Below are 19,641 nucleotides of genomic sequence, written 5' to 3' on the forward strand. Positions count from 1 at the left end.
AGAAAGCCTAGTCAATACTAATAAGCCAGTAGCCTGATTCAGGATATGGCAGCTTCATGCGTTCAGGTGTAGACTCTTGGAAATATCAAAGGGTCAATAACAAACCAGGTTCTCCCTGCATCACAATCAGTTTTGGAGGCTTTAATAATTTCAGTGTGGACATAATCGGGGGGTGGGGGGCGGGGAATGTCTTAATTTCCTTTCTGTTTTAAAAGGTGTTTATTCCAATTTACTCCTGAATGCAATTGATTTGAGGTTCAAAACCTATCAATGCTCAGCCTATCAAATGGATAAATCTAAAGGTGGGGGGAATGCCAAATTTGTCGAGCAATTTGGGGATCAGAACAAAAGTTGGAACCATACAAACAGAAGCACTAGCTCTTACTGATGCCAAATGTGCTCCGTGTGGGCTTTTATTGGCTGAACATGTATTCCTTTCTTTTAAAAATGTATTTTATTGCATACAGTGTGGGTGGGAGTTCACATTCAAGAGCCTTCCAATGGTTCATTAATTTAGCGGGTTGCTTCTTTGTGCTCGTTTCCCTTGGGCTCCAATGTAGCTTCTCATTGGGTGTTTTTCCCCCAGTAATGAAGTAATCTGTTATTATATTTATAGCTTTGGCCCATTTCTTTGGGGAACTCAAGTCAGTCTTGTTCCCATGGTAACATTTCAATTTCATTTATGCACGTCTCCCCTGTGGCTTGAGAGGGGGTGGGCCTGAGAATCCTTATTGTGCTTACGTAGCACCTCAGCAGTCTACCCCAAGTGGCTGCTGGGGAGGGGAGGGGAGGGAAGGAGGCAATGCTATCTGTACAATCAGTACATTGATCTCTCATTGTGAACAATGCTGGAAAATATGTCCAAACGAGGACTAGCTCTTCCTGTCAATAATATCATTAGAGCCCAGCCTCTATGGTATCCATAAGGCAGCCAATATCCTTACTTGCTTGCAGCCCATAGGACAAGGCCCTTGGAAACTTCAGAGTAGAATGTTTTAAAATCAAACCCCTTCTTCTCAGCCCCCCCTTAAAGAAAGGAGACTCAAGAGTCCACCATTCCTTTAGCATGTCATTTGCTCTTGGGAGTTTCCAAGCTGGAGCGTGTCCAGAGGAGGGCAACAAAGATGGTGAGGGGTTTGGAGAAAGAGAAGTGATAAAACTGTGAGACACGGGCCACCCTCACTTGATCTATCCATCTGTGGATACTACACGACTGCCCTCGAGACCTCAAGAACAGTAATGGAAATGAATCCAAGCTGAGGTCCAGACCATATAAGATATAGTGCTTGTCTAAGTAACTGTTCAAAACATTCCTATCACATCCATCTTTGGGAGGACGGGGTGATATACCAACACCGTCATTCCATGCAGAGGAGTGACTTAAGTCAGCTTAGACCGGTATAATTATTCACTCTTTCTCAGGGCACCCATGAAAATTGTAAGCATCTTTGATGGGTGCTTGAAAGTTACACCATGTTTATGCTATTTGCAGTTGACAATTCCTTTGCTATGCAGTAACTACGTGGATCTCCGGGCCTTTAATCTTGATCTAGCTTTTGACAGGCCAAGTATAGGCCTGGACTTTATCTGGCCAGGCCAGAAATAGAATACCAGACTAGGGTCTGACAGTTTGACATCAGCTGTGACTAGGAAGAGGCAGAGAAATGGTCATTACTTGCCTTGGGAATGTGCTGTAACATTAGGCAACATCAAACAAGCAAATAATCATGAGATTAAATAATTTATTATCATTGCTGCTAAGATGAACACATATGCTTGGTTACCCCCCATTATATGGTGAATTGTAAAAAAATAGTTTTAATACAGTATCAAAATTTACAGACTTTTCATGTCAAAAGACCAGCATCTCTCAAATTCACCCCTACAGAGCTTAGCCTGGATCCAAAGAACTTTTAAATTAGGGGTAGGTTCTGGGATTCTGCTCCGTAGACAGAAGTCTGTTCAACCACATAACATTCTCGTCATAAGAATGGGGGGGGAGGGGGAGATACAACACTGGTACCTACTGCTCAATGAAAAAGAGGTTAAAACCCATTGGGCACATTTCACACAGTTCTTTGGACCCTGACCTTTGACTGCAGAAACAAATTCTTTGAGGGTTTCTGTTTTCACATTCTGTTCCTCTTATAGTTATAGGAATACAACAATTTAGATGAGTAATGAAAGCAATGATCTTGGTTAGCATGGCATAAAAATAATCAAAGAAAGTCACTAAGTCACTGCAGCGAATCAGCCCCACTGTGAGTCTCCCCCCTGCAAAATGGTTGGCCAATTGTACATCGTGCTATCATAGGATAAAGAGGTTTTACTGCTACAGTGCTGCTACATTCCACGACCCACAGACCAATAATACAACATGTAACAAAGCCCACAAAAAGAAAAGAACTGAAACCCCAGGAGACTATTAGCTTGGAAACAAATCTCATTAATCAAGAAAAAACCCAAAACCTGGGAATTGTTGCATTCCTATTTTTTTTTTTAAATAGTCAGCTATGGTTAAAAAGTCAAAGCAACAGCATTTACTCACAAGCCTGTTGCACATTCATACAAGAAACTGGTGCTGCATTTTGATATATACACAAAATAGCTATCAGAGCATTTCAATACACATGATCTAATGGGATATGCTTGAGGGAAGGGGGGTGGGGTTAGTGTCAAAGTAAGCTCATCCAGGACCAAAATCTCAATAACAGTTTTAAGCCTTGGATGAATGAAGGTCATGCTTTCTAGAATATTTAGAGTTTCCTTGGAAAGGATGAGACTGTCAACAAGGAAACTTTTTCAAAAATGCAGTGCTGTCTTTTAGGCTCCTATAGACTCTTGTGATAGTAAAACCTCAAGTGGAAAACTAAATGGAAGAAATTACACCTTGATATTTGGAAAGGACATCTGCTGGGGTTTGGGTTTAGTGTCTATAGCAGCCCAATCCTAAAGCCCTCTTCACCAGCAAATACATATTTAGACAGAGTTGCATTGACCAGTGCATCACCATGGCCCCATTCACTGATACCATGATCCAGTTGAAAGATCTGTAACAGAACAAAAGTAGGAGTCAGTGCTATGAAACCAGGAACAGCTGCCATTGCCCATTTGAGTTGTGTTGATGTATACAGTTATTACATGACACAAAAATGGGAGCACGGGAATTGGTTTGGTAAGTCTAGGCACCATCCCAAATATTTGTCAAACTATCTATCTATCTATGTCTGCTATCATAGAAGGAGCAAGTGAAGGTTTACAAAATTTGAATCCAACCAACAAAATTTTCCATGATATAAGCTTTCATTAGTTAAAGTTCTCCTTAGATATTGAAGGTGGTATGCTGGAGTGGGATAAAGGGGGAATAGAGACAGATGATTTTCATTGTCTGCATTTTGTGAATCAAGGTAATTAAGGATTTGACACAACATAGGTCCAGATCAGACCTCTTTGAGGCTACCAGGTCTGGAGACCATATCCATACTGCAGTCTTCAGGCTCTAAAGTATGTTCTCATTTTGTACTATTTACCCAACATTGTAGGGAGTGCTCCAGTGATGGTCCAAAGGTTGTACTAGGAGCTTTGACCCTGGACACTCATGCATGTGATGTACTCAGCGCAGTTGGCACCATGGCACTTGTTACTCACCTGAGGCACATCACACATGATCTAGTATACCTTGGTGAATTTTGTGTCCTGCAGTTCATAAATCAAACCCTACATATTGCCATATTTCCACATTATTTATAGAAGGCAGCAAATATTGCAGTCAAGGACCCTCAGGTTTCTGAGAAGTTATTAATGTTTCAAAACATTTACATTTTGTGAAAACTATAGCTTCCCTGATATTTACCTATCCATAATAAACAACAAACTCTTTTATTTCACAAATGGAGTCCTCCTTTCCACCCTGGAAGGAGAGGTGGAGAGATCAGTCTCCAAGTTCTAGAATGCAGCAATGATAGTCATCAATGTGTGTCAGGACCAAGTGACCCAATCTAGATACTACTCATTGTTTCTGGGTATATATGGGGAAGTGGTTCCACTCATGACTTGGCCAGATTAGAGTTAATGAGATCTGGAAGCAAAGGCCTTTTTCAGCTGCCCAACATGAAAAGTCTGCCAAGGCTTTTTCTACATGGTGATTTTTTCCCTCATGGAGAAGTGGGATAGCCTAGCATACTTATTCTGAGCATGAGTCACACAGAATGGGAGAGGGGAAAGCAGTTGCAGCCAGAGAGTCTATGTGTATGCTACATCTGCAGCTACTATAGGAGGGTTGGAGCCAAGTTCTGTCTTCAAAACAGCAGAGCTACCCTCCGCATTCCCACCACACGCCTTCTGGACCTTTAATAGGCTTTCCCCCTCTTTTCTCATCTAAGTTGTACTGTAGTTGTACAATACAGAGGAAGGAGAAACAACATTACTGGAATGGGCAGAGATGACCAACCTCACTTGAAAGGACAGCATCTATATTTGTGGCTAATTGGAAACCTCTTATAGATTTTTATGTGATGTGAGGGGAAATGAACTGATATTATATGGTTTTGAGGATTAAGGAGGAGAATATGAGTTTATGGGAAAAAGAGGGACTTCATTTCCTTTATATAATCATACTAAAACTAATATGTAATTTGTTATATTTTCATTAAAGATAAAATCAGAAGCCTTTTCTTTATATATTTTATTTTCTTTTGTATTGTCTTTTTTATTCTTATACACTTATGTAGTTTTTAAGGTATGCTTTAAAATCTTTAATGAAAGTTATTTCAAAAACAGAGTGTTGCTGGGATGGGGAGAGACCTTATATTGATAATCTCTGTGTTTTTGTACAGACATGACAGCGAAATGGCGGAGAGGAAGCTGCAAAAGCAGAGGGTGTGGACATTGTTCCTGCCCAGGCCTGTGGCAATTGCTGCTGCCACTGCCATAGAGGAGACACAATTTCTCACCCTGTGTGGAAGCTCCCCAAGAATCTGACCCATCTCCTCTATTGGTGTTGTTTTTCAGCACATCTCGCCACATGACTGGTTCCAGTTGCCTTCTACTGAGTGCATGGAAGTCCATTCATAACTTTTTAAATAGGTCATACCATAAATGCAGCTGTCAGAACACTAGAGGTACTCCTTTTTTCCTGGCTCACCCAACCCTGATGTCCTCCCTTGCATGCCCATCACCTTTTTTTTTAAAGAATGCCTCATCAGTTTCTTCCTGTGCAATTCAAAGGGCATGCCTAATCCCCAGCTATGCTTGACAATGGATTCCACTGCAGTTTGTGTACAACCTGCATTAGAACTACTGTTAGCCTGGCTCTTGACATCAGCATGGAGCTATCCTGTCTTCAGCACACAAAAGGTCTTGCCTATTACACCAGCACAAGTCCTTCGGCTCCATCATTGAGGTCACTTTAGGATTGGGCTATAAACACTGCATTTGCTGAAGGGCATGAACCTTGGCTTCGGAAGGCATTCACTGAAATGAATGAAAATTAAAAAGATTCTTCCCTTTTGTTGGGGGAGGGCTCTGTATTTTACTGCTGTAGTTTTCTTTGCTGGTTAAGAGATTTGAAGGTCATTTAGCACCTCAGAATGTAAGTTTTTACAAACTGGAAAAGGAAATGTTTCTGCTGCTGTTTGCCTATGCAACATTACCTAACATTTGTCACGCTCAAGTGTAGGACTACCAGGGGTAATAGATTCTCTCCAACTGTGAAGACCAAAGGCACGGTCCATTGGCTTCTCTCCAATCTGGTGAAAAGCTCCTGGGAAAATCTTACTAGAAGTCCACTGCAGCCATCAAAAAATAAGCATTTCCTCTGTGGGTTCTCCTTCTGGTTTTCCAGGTTAGATTTTGTGCAAGCCTTGAAGATATAAGCGGTATTCTCTTCAGCATCTATCCTGAAATGCTACTGGCAGGATTAAAGGAAGCAGAGTCAGATTCTATATATATTGAATGCCAGGAGAGTTGAACACTGTACCGCAAAGTCTTTGTGAAAAAAGTTGTACCAGTTTCCAAATCAATCTAGAGAGTGCATGGAGTGATCACATTGTTAGCGAAGAGGTTCCAGTGAGCAGGTCAAATCCACCAGCACTTGAAACTCTTCCTTGTTCTAGTATCCATTTACATTGGCCCTTTATACTGGTTTCCAGACATGTGTTGTCTAATTCCAGGACACGAGCCTGCAGCATCTCCAAGTTTCCTCCACACAACCTGTAAAAGAACAGGAAACGTGTATCAGTTATTTTTCTAAAAAGATATAACTAGGTACACAAGGATACACTTTCCTGTGGGTTTACACTGTACGAATTAAGCACAAATTGTACATGGAAATGATTTACAAGACAATCATAAATAGGGATGATTTACAAGACAATCCTAAACACAGGTAAATACTTCCAAAGCCACTGCAATCAATGCACTGCAAGCCAAAGAATGAAGAACTCATTAAACTGTCATGGAGATAATTCCACCCACATCCTACAACATCTGCAAACTCTTACAAAGTGACACATCACCACTATATGTATAGTAGTTCTGTCCACACTCGCAATTGCCATTTATTTTGGGCAGCATGGATATGCACATGATGTTGCTTCCTCATATACTAGGCGGTGTACATGAAAAAAATACATTTCCCTGGGTGATACAGTTACTCGTGACATCCTTTTGATTACACTAGGTTATACTGTATGGAGAGCACATGCCACAGCAACCTTTCTGATGTCAAGCATCTGTGAGTCAAATCAGTGTCTCAATGTAAGACCTCCTGGGAACCCCACATATATCACCTTGAGTTCTGTGGTGGTAAGAAAACAGGATAGACATGTAGCACACAAATACACTAAGAAACCAGCTCCAAGAGGATGGCATCAATGGCAAAGCTACCCTAGACAATTATTTTCAACATGATCACTAATGGCTATGATAATGTGTTCATCAGAATGAATGAGGCCTACTGTAACCTGATAAATGGTTATGCTACCCATATAGCGTGTGTCTGTGTGTGTATGAATGGTTTCCTCTTCAGGTCTTCTTGGGTGTTTTTCTCTTTTCAACCACATAAACTAAAGAAAGGATCACAATTATAACAGGAAAAACACAAGTGATGAGGCCAGCTAATATTTAGTACCATAAGTCAATCCTGAAATAATTTGGTTGTCCTTATCAAAGGGATTTATTCAGCAGTTAGCTCGACACTTTTCTTTCCAGTACAACAGCTGTAGAAGACCTGTATCTCCAAACATGACTGTCACCATGTTTGGAAACATGTCTGGAACCTGGTTGGAAGGTTCAGTTCAACTAGACAAATTTCTTTGCAAGAAGACGCAATATGTGGCTAGCTAACTGCTGAATCAATTCTCCTGATGATGACAACTGAAATTCATTGGGAGTGACTTATTCAATAACTGTATCTAGTAGACCATAAGCAATCCTGGCAAGAACATGCTGTGTTTGATTCTTTTTCTGACATGTAGCAGAAAGTTATCTGAATAACAAGGACAATCATAATCTCCATAACGTTCTGACATGTTACAGATCCATGATAAGAACATGATTTACCACTTCCTGGATCAAAACATATTTGTCACAATTTCCAGGAAGTTTCTATGAAGTTTCAGAGCCCTCAACTCCTTGCCAAAAGAAGACCCATTGGGACAGTCTCACCTTATCAGTTGCTACCTATGATGAAAGTAAGCAGCAACATGCAGTTCACCTACATTTACCAGTAAGAATAAAAGGACCATCTTGAAAATTGGTGTAATTCATCTCAGCTGTTTGTCCATTACTGGGTTAAGCAGTGAAAACCTGAGGACCAGAACCAATTGGATGAAATTAATTCAAAAGAAATTCCATCTAAACATCCGGAAGAAGTTCCTGACAGAGCGGTTTCTCAATGGAATAGGCTTCCTAGGGAGGTGTTGGGTTCTCCATCTGATGGAGAGGAAATTTTCAAACAAAGGCTGGATAGCCATCTGACGGAGAGGCTGATTCTGTGAAAGCTCAAGGGGGTGGCAGGTTTCAGTGGATGAGCACTAGGGTTGTGAGTGTGCTGCATAGTGCTGGGATTGGACTAGATGACCCATGAGGTCCCTTTCAACTCTATGATTCTATGATCAAGCAAACAGTATGGAGCAAAGCACCAGTTCAAAGAATCTCACTGAATAGCTGCTTTATCTTCGTAAAACAGAATCCAGTCACTGGTCCATCATGGTTAGTATTTTCTACTCTGTCTGGCAGTGGTTCTCCCAGGGTCTCAAACAATGAAAGGGGTCTCCCAATGCTTGTCACCAAAGATAACCTGGTAACACCAGTGATTAGATTTGACACATTTTGAACGCAAAGCAGTAGTTCTGCCACTGAACCATGCTCCCTTCATAAGAAAGGAATTCCCCTGAACCTATATGAGATCCTTTAACTGGAGGTGAAAGTGAATGAATGAGGATCTTTTGCATGTGAGGTACATGTTATGCCACTGAGCCACAGCCCCTTTCTCTGGGTAGATTGGCTAAAGAAGCTGGTTTATTACTTTAAATGATACTGGAGGTTTCATGCCAGGCTGCAGGCTGGAGTTTTAGTCATGGCAGGTTGCCCCACCTCTTCCTGCACCCACATGGGGAGCATTTGGCCTGGTGCACCTCATCTGCCCCCGATATGTGCTCCTGCATGGGAGCTGGGGCAGTGAAGTTCCCAGTGCATAAACGGTCAGTGTGAGGAAATTCCTTAAACCCATTCAGTGTGCCAGTTAGCAACTACTCCATCCTTCAGGAGTGAAAGCAGGTTGCCTACACATATAGACATACAAAGAAAGCTTCTATTGACTTCCATTTTCCAAACTGAAAAATCTATAGAAACCAATATAGATGTTATTGCCCCTGGCTAACTGCAGCAATGTGCTGTCGAAAGAACTGAGTCACACAAGAGTCTGCTTCCCTTTTGTTAACAGGAAAATCTCAGTGTTCATTGACAAGAGCACTTGTCTGATATTACATACCCATGCTAGCAGGGTCCTCATGTAAACAGTTATTTGTGGTGAGTGTACTGGCTACAGTGATTTCCACAAGCAGTAAGTAATGATGGTCATTACATTTACTGTCACTATGCGGGAATAGTTGGGGCACTACAGGAAAGCAAGGAGTGGGGAAACCGCTTCCCAGCCTAGCCCAACACTGTTTTGTAACTGTGACACATGGAAGAGAAGTGGTTGTGTTTCAGCAACCTCAGATGCCTTCTTTCGTTTGCCAGGTATGCATGCAGGCAACTGACAGAAGCCATGGATGGTAAGCCACTCTCGCCTGCTGTCCCCCACAGCCTTTATGCTCCCCACTGAGCTAGGCCCAACTACACTGACACTCGACTGCCATCAATATTCTGAGCCTTATACAGAATACTCAGTCCTTATCGAGTCAGTCTGGTTTTCTTCTTCAAAAGCCCATTTCTTTTCTGCATACCTGAGAAGTCTCCTGATATAATGAAGCCCCATCTGTATCTGTAGGTGGCCTGTTCTGCTACCTGGCTGATAGCTGCTCAGCTAGCTATCCTTGTCTTTCCCTCTACATGCAACAGGCATATTTACTGAAGTTTGAGACTATTTCTTCTTCCTCTTATCTGCTCTTTTGTAGAACGTGTCTTCACTGTTCCCATTTGCCAAAATAGCAAACAGCATCCTTGCGATGTGTTGCTAGGGGTACTGACGCTGTGACAAGTGGCTTTGACAAAACTGTTCATTATTCAAGCACATCTCCCAACCACCAGTTTTCTGCTCAGTGAGCAATAGAAAATATTTACTAAGGAGATAATGCTGATGCGGCAAGAAAGTGAGAGTTGACACTTTCAATTGCCTTGTTTTCCAGGAGAAGTGATGTCCTTTAGCTGATGGGAAGGGATGTGCTGCATAAAATCTGAATGCACAGACTGAAAGACAGCTACCTCTGCTATGAGTCAATCACACATTTTCCCTTTATGCTTCCAGTAACCATTTGCACAGGAACAATTACACATGAACCCCAAAATGCTTCACAAGTTTTAAAAAATGACACTTGGTAAAAGGAGAGTCTTAGCCAATGGACCACAGGGGCATCTACCCCATGCTGGGAAGTGCTCTGACCACCTACAGTTGTGCCCCCTGAAGAAGAGGAAGAAAAAAGGAAAAGAACAGATACCTTCTACCCTCATGCCTGCCCAATATGGGGCTTGAGCAGCATGCTTGGGGTGGCAGTTGCAGCTCTCATAACCTTGATTGGTGCCATTGGAGGGGTGTGTGGAGGGAAGGCCGTGATTCTGGAGCCCCCTCCTGGGCTTTTGTCTGAGGCCCCATAATTACTAAGGCTACGATGACCAAATTTCTCCAGCTACAATCCAACAGACAAATCATTATATACATGGTGGATAGGACTCTAAATCACTTTTGACCATGGGAGTTAATAGAACCTTCTACATCTAGAGCCATTATACCTCCAAATATTTAATGCTGGTGGCAAACAACAATACAAAGCAGTTTCTTTCATGCCTAACTTGTAAGGTTCCTGGAGGCATCTGGCTAGCTCCTGCTGAAAACTGAATGTTGTATCTTTGATCTGATCAAGCAGGGCTATCCCCCTGTTCAGATGCTTGCAAAGAGATACAGCAGGTTACTGAGAGAAACATAATGTCGGGCTATTTTCCCCAAGGACATTCTCAGAACTCAGGATCACCTAGCTGCTGTAATAGACAGTGGCTGGTAGATCTACTGGAATCCTGAGATAGGTTTTCATTAAACTGGCTGGGAAAATCCTGTTTTACAGATTTGCTTTTTTCATATTTTAAATTATTCTTCCTTTTTAATAAGAGATGGGGAATTGCATAAACTGAGGGTACTTGTGCAGCATCTTGTTCACTCTGACAGATCCCACAGAGGATTTCAGTGGATGAAACTAGGGGATGATTTCTGTTGACAGCCCCTCCTCCTCTAGATCTCAATTCCTGAGAGTCCCCTTTCCCCAGCAGTAGCATTTGAGTGGGGTTTTAGTCTGAAACACAACACAGAAACTGCACTCTGAGGACACAAACCTCTTTGATACATGGAAATACATCCAAGCTATTGTCTTTGAGATGGAAGGGTGGAGGAATTCGATCCATTAAAAAAAGACATTAAATTGAAGAATATATAAACTGTGAATAAAGAACAGCTAAGCAGTTACTTTTGGGAACTGAGTAATTTTGTATTCTCCATTTAGAATTTTGAGAAAGAAGGCACAACTAAAGGTGATGTGAAACAGTTTATTTCTGCCTTCATAGTGGATGAAACATGTGACCTTGACCACTGAGCAGTGGTATGGAAGACGATGCTCACATGAGATATTGTACAAGGATCTTTCACCGACATGGAAGCTATTGCAGGGCTAGAAAATGTATGAAATGGAACCCAAAGTGCAAAGACAAATGACCACGAAGCTACACACAGCAGCAATCTCAGTGATTCTGGATTTCTGGGCAAAACTGGAGAATGGAGCCCCAAAACCACTGGGTCGACGGAGGAATGGTACAGTCCCCTCCTAGCTCACTGCTGCCACTGTTAATGTCTGAAAGTCAGGCACTGAATGAGCATAACTCCAGCAGCTCATTGCCCTACACACACTCCCCCCCCCCCGATTATACTGTTGATATTCCACAAATTATTCACAAAAGTGAGTGTTCGTAAGCTACTTGACATTTTGTGAGCATTATAAGACTTTTTTTGGAAGAAAGCAACGCCAACTCATGTAGGGAAAATATATAAATGGCCTGATTTGCATAAAAAAATCCTGCCCCCTATATACAAACCCAACAAAACCATCACCACCTGCATTTGCAGAATTACTGTAACACAGCAAGACCACATGAGAACTCTCCAGCATTCTGTTTCATTAGCGAAGGCATAGAAACCCCCTGTTTTTCACAGATATTCCCATGGCCTATCGTATTTAGGGAATTTATCCACAAAAGGACACACATCATTCACATAGGTAAGGGGCAAAAAAAGGCAAAACACTGGGAGTTTTGCACCCAACAACTTCCCACCCCCCTTGTGCACGATCTTGACTGAGATCAAGATCACAATGCACAGGATTTAACCTTCTTCTCAGACATGTTTTCCCAACCTGAAAAGCCCTCCTTCCCTTGTTTCCATTTCAATTACCAATTTGCCTGTTATTCTACAAGCTTGCTGAGTGTCGTGTACTAGTGCTTGATCCCCTTTGAATGGACTTAACTACGCATGCTCTTCTTTACATGTTGTCACTTCTCTTTCTATATTTGCAACTCCATGTTAACTTTTCAGAAACATATAGCTAGTTCTGTCAGCTGCAAATTTAATTTCAGCTGTGGAAGCAAAACGAAATGAGCATTTGTTGCAAATCCACATTTGTCCTGAGCTCAAAATGAAGAAAGAAAACCATAACTACTAAAGGAAGATTAGACAAGCTCAGGGCTTCTCCAACATCTCAAACTAGCCAGAATTAAATTATGAACTTTCTATCTATGACTATGGTAGAAACCTGGACATTGGCTGGATTTCACATCCATAAACTGATGCTCATGTTCTATTCATAGAAGTCTTTCTTGACAGCTCTGGAAGGGTTTCCTAAATGAGTGGGAGCTAATTAATTTTTAAATATTTTTTACAATTTTGTATTAATTTTTATATTTTTCAGATTTGTTAAACATTTATCAGGTGAAATGATTATATACGGTCATTTTGGTCCAGCCCCCCGCTCCCAAAATGGCCAATGATTGGCTAGGAGAGGATGGGAAGGGGAGGGGCCCGAGGTGGGTGTGTACATAGTAATGCTTCCCAACCATATTCAGGAGTTTCTCAACAGTAAAGAAGTTAATGTGATATAGGGCTTTTGGATCTTGCAGAGGAAGAGAAGGCATGTCCATTGGTATACCCATCTTCTTTTGTGTAATAGTAATTTCTGATGTCTCAAAACACAAGATCGTTAGAAGCAGTCTGTCGCATAGCATATGCATCCTAGCTACTTTCTCTACATGGCAGTTAATGGGAGCCTGCTTTACAGAAATTAATGCAAGTAACAAAAACAAATGTGTAAACATTGAGGTGTTCAATGCTTTGCTATGCAACACTTCCAAGGAAAACCTAGGCTGAGGTGGGAATAGAGATGCTGGTCTTCTCCTGACAACCTGACTCTGCCCATTTCCCCAGCAGGAAGAAATGGAGGGTGGGATTGCCAGCATATTTATGCATGACTTCTCTAGCATTTTACAGAAACTCTGTGGTAAAATCATAGAAGTTTTATAAGTTCACAGATCCCATGCCTGCCTGCCTTCCTTCCTTCCTTCCTTCCTTCCTTCCTTCCTTCCTTCCTTCCTTCCTTCCTTCCTTCCTTCCTTCCTTCCTTCATTATTGGACTTATTGTTGGACTCCCAGCAGAAAAAAATAAAATAAACAAACCCAACCAACACCCCCCCTCCAGCCATGCAACTTCTGACAGAAGTTTTATAAGCTCATAGATGCCACAAAGGACATAGGTGTACCAGAACAATGCCACTGCTCTAGGGCCCTTAGCAGTATTTTTCAGTATTTTTAAGCCAAATATAGATTCTCGAATCTGTTTTGGTTACCAATATAGATGATGCGAATAAAGGCCAAATTTTTTGACCCTTAATTCAAGCAATTTCAGCTATACCAGTCAGCTGCCCATTTTGCTCCATCCTTTCTCCAAATGAGGGAAAGTAAAATGATCACTGAAATGGCTAACAGCTTGATGGGTAATCCCTCCATTTGGCACCCCCCCTTCCAAAAGCAGGGCAGCGAATGGACCGCTGAAATGACCTGCAGCCATTCCAACCTTACAGAGGAGCTGGGGCCAGTTTCCGTTGTTGCTCAGCTGTAAAGAGGGCCAAGCCCAGGATCGGCCAGGGCTGTGGGAGCTGCCAGCTTCACGCCACCTCACCTTAGCCTGGGCTGGCTCCTTCTGTTGCAGCTCAGTTTACAGGAGAGGCCAGCCCAAGATCATCTGAGTTCCAGGCAGTTAAGGACTGATCCCCTTAACTGTCTCAGAGACTGTTAATTCCAAGACATACAACTTCCTGGTTTGGAGGGAACTCTGACTTCAAGGCAGTTAAAGGGATCTCATTCTTTTTAAAAGCCTCGGACTCATGGAGGCAAAAATTTTTTTGGCATTCCCAATTACTTCCAAATATCAGGACATACCAATATTTTCTGGGATCGGTATACCAAATCACCAAAATACCCTAGTTCAAACCTACAATTTCTCCAAGAGGTTGCTAGGCACAACTTGGATACTCCAGGTGAGACATGATTTTACTATCCCCAAACCACTCTCTTCAGAATGTAATCATGATGCCCTCATTATGCCCTCTGAACTGGTGGTGTAGCACAGTGTTTCAGAGACCAAGCAATAGGGTTTTCAGCTGATAACTGGAAAAATCTTGAAGATTTAGGGATCAAAGCTCGGCAGGGTGGAGTTTGAGAAGGAGGACCTCGGTAGGATACAATGCCACTGAGTCCATTCTCTAAAACAGCCGTTTTCTCCAGGGGGGATTATTTTTGTCATCTAGAGATCAGCTGTACTTCCAGGAGAACTTCAGGTCACAACTGGAAGTTGACACCCTACTGAGCACTGAGGAATGACATCTCTTATTCAAGTCTAATCACTGCCATGGACTCACTGGATAGCAGCAGGTAGATGCAGATCTTCAAACTCCTCACTGCAACTCAAGTCCTCCATGCTACCTTCCAGAGTTATTTCAAAGGAACACAGAGACCTTTACTGCACCGACATTGTTGCTTCAGCTGACAGCCTGGAGTTTGAGCTGGGGCAGATTTCTCCACCTATTCCTGTGTCCAGACAGGATAGAATTTTCCTTGCTGGAACCAGTCTGCCCCAGATTTGTACCTCTGGATGAGGCAGCTGGGGCCGCAAATTCTGCCACCAGGGGCATTCATTTTTACTTTTAAGAAGGTGGTTAAATTTTTTTTAAATGCCCAGGTGGTTACACTGTGCTGTGCAGTGCCACTGAGTCATCTGGGGCATTTTTTGTCCCTTCCAGGATGCCTTAGTCAGGGAGGAGCTGGGACTGGATGGCCAATGTCCAGCATAGGCCCATTGGCACCTGGGGCAGAAAAGAGGTCCATGTTCCCTTGCCGTGAGGCAAACGTGGGCCTGAGTCAGGCCAGGCCAAGACAGTCCCAGCCCAATGTCATCTGGAAGCAGGCATTAGCCCCACAACCGGCCGAGCACCAGTCCAGGCCAAATCCCCCGTGCAGAACAGATACTTCCTCTCTTTTTTTCTGAGAAATTTGTGATCAAATTTTCTCACGTATGATTTAATCTTAAAAGCAACTGTGGAAGAGTAGGTTTGGATTGAGGCATGATGCTTAGGTAGAGAAGTAACTCTTTTACTGCATTCCAGGCATTTATCTACTAGAAATACCCTTTCAGCATTCTATTAGTTTTGGCAAGGGCAGGAAAAAGTCAGGTTCCTGGTATTGAACCAGTTCTTCTTCTAGCCAGGAGTAATAGCAGTTTGGCTGGTGTGGAGGGGGTAGCATAGATATCAGGCAGAAACAGCACTGGCTAGCCTATCTGTCCCACTATCTGGGATCCATCCCAAATGAGGAGGTCCTCCTGCTTCTTTCTGAGGTCAAATCACATTTCAGCAGATGCAGTCACTGATTATCTCCCCTGAGATAATATATATGAACTATCTTTGTTTTGACATATAAATCACTAAACAGAAAGTGGCATTTGTATGTGTGGGGCAAGAATCTTGGGAAAGGAAACAAAAAGGTTGGGAACCCAGGAAGGATGCTGCGGATGTGTGCAGAGAGCTTCCTTTTTTATTGTAGTGTTAAATATTTTATTAGACTATGAAATATTTAAAACGTTTACAGAATATATTGTAGATTGACTTCTCCCCAGAAATGTCCCTTGTCTGTTTCACCGGAAAACATAGTTAGAGATATTGTACCTCCAAAAGGACAATTTTTCCCCAAACACCACCCCTTCAGAAGAACAACCCATTACATTTCTTGCAAGAGAGGAGAAGCTGCCCCACCCATCAATGGAGTCCTATTGTTCTTCAGTGAATAAAAGGCCATTTTGCAGGACCACAATGGCCAGTTGTTTGCTTCTGTTTGCTTCACTATGCAATAACCAGACATCCTTAGAAGGCACTAAGTAACATCACAGCAGGTGGAAAAAAAACAACTCAAACAACAACAACAAACAAGAAAAAAAAACAAGAGGTTGCTAGTGATCCAGATTAATGTTTCCAAGGGTGCATGCACCTCCAAAATGCCCTACCCCCAAATCCTGTTCATTGGAGACAAGGGATTCCCAGGAACAGGACTGGGGGACATTTTTGGCTGACAACGAAGTGGGAAGGCACCCTTTGGAGGAAAGTCAGACCTGCTCCTCTGAGTCCTACTGAGCAACCCTGGGTCAGTCTCTCTCAACATGATCTAGCTCACAAGTTTCTGGGAAGGATGAACTAGGCAAGGGAGACTCATGTACACTGACCTGAGCTCCTTGAAAATGAGGATAAATATGTAACAGGATTTCCAGTAGGATTCAGGGATACGGAATGAAGTGGATTAGCTGCAATTTCAGGGCAGACAAAATAAATGCAGTTTAAACTCGTGGAGTTAGTTAACAATCACAAGACATGATCATGACCTGTAACACTGATTTTCTAAAATATATATATTAGTACAGTCCATAGCAGATAGGTCTATGGCTAGCTAGAACTCCAAATTCAAAAGAAAACTATAGCTCTGAAAACTAGATACTGGGGATGAATCACAGGAAGTTTTCATGTCCTGTTTGTGAGTTTCCTGGAGACATTTGGCTGGCTACTGTTAATGTCAGACCCAGTGGCTGGCCAATTTCCTAGGCTGCTATTTTCTAGAGTGACCACTCTCCCACATTCCATCCATCTAAACATAGCTGTGTGAATGAAGAAGCTGGCACACAGTGGTCAGATATAAAGAAAGACAAGGCTCTTCTGCATCTCAGAAGAGGGAATTTATGCAAGTGCATCATGGGTATACTGCACGGACTGGCCAGTCAAGATGGGTGAAATATGATAGCTGACACACGTGGAGAAACATGTGCAAGATGACAATAGCATTGGTAGTAGGTCTTTTCTTCTTTCCTTCTGAAATATGTTGATGTTTCAGGCGCGATGGATCATGGATGGTCACAGAACACAAATGGGAGATCTGGCACATACATGGCCACACAGCAAGGCATATGTTACCTTGAGGGCATTAACCATCACTTCAGGCTGCTGAGAAGGTGAAGAGGCCTTGTCACTGAAGCTAGCTGGAGGCCTTGGAGAGCAGAAAGTCCCATCTGCCCCTGATGGCATCCTAACGGGACCCTTAGTGGAAAATCAAAAACTATTTAATAGTGGAATGAGTACCATTCTAATCAAGCAGAACAATGACCCACCATCAATGTCCTCCCAGTCTACTTCAATTTCAATTCCTTTCTGAATATATCACATTCCTGAATCTTGTGCCCATATATTATTTTCTTCTCAAGAAACATATAAAGTTGCTTTGTACTGATTCAGACCTTTAGCCCGGCATGCTGAGATCAGTCTAAAGTGGTATATCAAAGTTTTTTTCAAAGTTCTTTAACCAACCTTATTTCCTAGAAATTTTTAATCTGAAGATACAGTATATCAAACTTGGGCAAAGCATACAGAGCAACAGGCCTTCCAGTAAACTGTCTCTATACATAAGGTTCCAAAATGTTCTAAGTCTTAATAGGATGATGATAAATTAAAGAGTTTCACCTTGGGAAGACAGGACCTCAGTCTAGGAAACTGTGTCCCACAGAATTCATTGCAACTTAGTTGTGCAGCAACTGTGTCGTTTCAATTTTCATTGAAATTTCAGTTCTCTGGATTGAGGTCCAGGGTTGTATTTTTATGACAGCCAAAGAGACATGCTAACCTAACATGTGAATCAGAGTCAACATTTAAGAACAGGCTGTAATGATTATGAGAGAAACCAAGACAGGATTACTATCCTGGGTCTCCTTGTGCATTTGTCCTCCTAATCTGGGAAGGAGCCAGGGAGGGAGCATCAGAAAGCTGTCAGTGTGCCTGAGGAAAGGGTGAGCTCAGCCAAGTTTGGTAGAAATGCAGCCTGGTGGGAAAAGCGGCATACTGAGAATGCCAACAAGGGCCAATCCCACCCATCGCTGCTACGTGTTCCAGCTTGAGCCTTGACAAGGCAGCACTGATTGAGGGAGAAGAAAGGGAAGAGTATGGAGCCTCAGTACTTTTGGGCATGGCCATGGGAGCATCCTGGGGTAGGCAGAATGGTGATGGGACAAGCATGAGGGGGAGAGACAAGGACTGTGGGCAGGTCTCACCCAGGTGGAAGGGGAGAAGGAGCAGCATCAGGGAAACCCATTGGAGGGCATGGAGAAAGGGAGTGGAGCAAGGAGGACACTTCCCAGACAACCAGGGAGGAAGGCAGCTGAAGGGTTTGTCAACACAGGAATCAGCCAGCCAGGGGGAAAGAGTCATTCCTTTTGGCTCCAGAATCCATCTTGAGCCTGGGGAAGAGATCCAGACCAGCTGAGGCTGAACTAGATGCAGGACATGCCCCACACTTACAAAAGATTACCCATCACAAGCTAGCCAGTATCTGTTCAATTTCACAAAAACCACACCGAGCACCTAACAAAGAGCCTACATGTAGCAAACAGTGCATTTAAATGTGTACATAGGCCTAGTTCTCATGGAGCTTTCTGGTTCTATCCCCTAAGACATCCCCCCAATTGAATCAATAACCCAAAAAGGTTGAAGAAGTAACTGTACAGCCTAATATTATGAATGCAATGCAAAATATCAAACAAGGACCAAATGATCTAGGCCAAACATGTTTCATTGTGCTAGCCTTCTTCAGTGGTCAGGCATGCATAGGCATGCATAGATTGTAAAATACAATAGCTCCAGACATAAAGCAAGTATTATCCAAATAGAAAAGACCCAGTAGAGTAGTCTGGTCTAGGTCATTTGGTCCTTGTTTGATATTTTGTGAACTGATTTTATATGTGAGGTTATTACTGAGGCCTGATTTTTTTTAACTTTATTTAGTGTTTCAATTTATATCCCACCACTCTCCATGGACTTGTGGCAGGTCACATAATATAAAATCCCCAATAAAACCAATATGCCCCCAGCCCCCAAATAACATAGAGCACAGGAAACGGCATAATCCCAACCTCCCTATCCACAGCAAACAACCACAGGGAGGGAATTCGCAAAATAGAACACCATTTGGCTGGAGGAGAGGCCTCAGTTGTTCCTGGTCCCGGCTTGGTGTAGTGGTTAGGAGTGCGGACTTCTGCGCTCCCCCACATGCAACCAGCTGGGTGACCTTGGGTTAGTCACAGCACTGTTCTGACCGAGCAGTGATATTAGGACTTTCTTAGCCTCACCCACCTCACAGGGTGTCTGTTGTGGGGAGAGGAAGGGGAAGGTGATTGTAAGCTGCTTTGAGACTCCTTCAGGTAGAGAAAAGTGGCATATACGAACCAACTCTTCTTCTTTTCAACCAAACACCTGGCGGAAGACCTCTGTTTTACAAGCCCTGTGGAGCTGAGATAACAACATCAG

At 42.7% G+C, this 19,641-nt stretch overlaps 1 protein-coding gene across 6 annotated transcripts in view; it reads right to left on the reverse strand.

Annotated features, from left to right (window-relative positions):
* Positions 1 to 1,725: 1,725 nt before the first annotated feature.
* CCDC85A (coiled-coil domain containing 85A) overlaps positions 1,726 to 19,641 on the reverse strand; it is a 169,528-nt gene continuing 151,612 nt past the window's right edge. For 3 of the 6 annotated variants that reach the window (XM_077333413.1, XM_077333394.1, XM_077333425.1), the window contains one exon: positions 1,726 to 6,210. In XM_077333413.1, coding sequence (XP_077189528.1) covers positions 6,161 to 6,210 — 50 coding nt within the window. In that variant the 3' untranslated portion in view covers positions 1,726 to 6,160. Of the gene's footprint in view, positions 6,211 to 17,262; positions 17,386 to 19,641 lie in introns of those variants that run through there. The other 3 variants (XM_077333386.1, XR_013230228.1, XM_077333445.1) reach the window with 3 other exon arrangements.

Source organism: Paroedura picta, chromosome 1 (assembly GCF_049243985.1).
Source record: "Paroedura picta isolate Pp20150507F chromosome 1, Ppicta_v3.0, whole genome shotgun sequence".
In the NCBI taxonomy this organism is placed as follows: Eukaryota; Metazoa; Chordata; class Lepidosauria; order Squamata; family Gekkonidae; genus Paroedura; species Paroedura picta.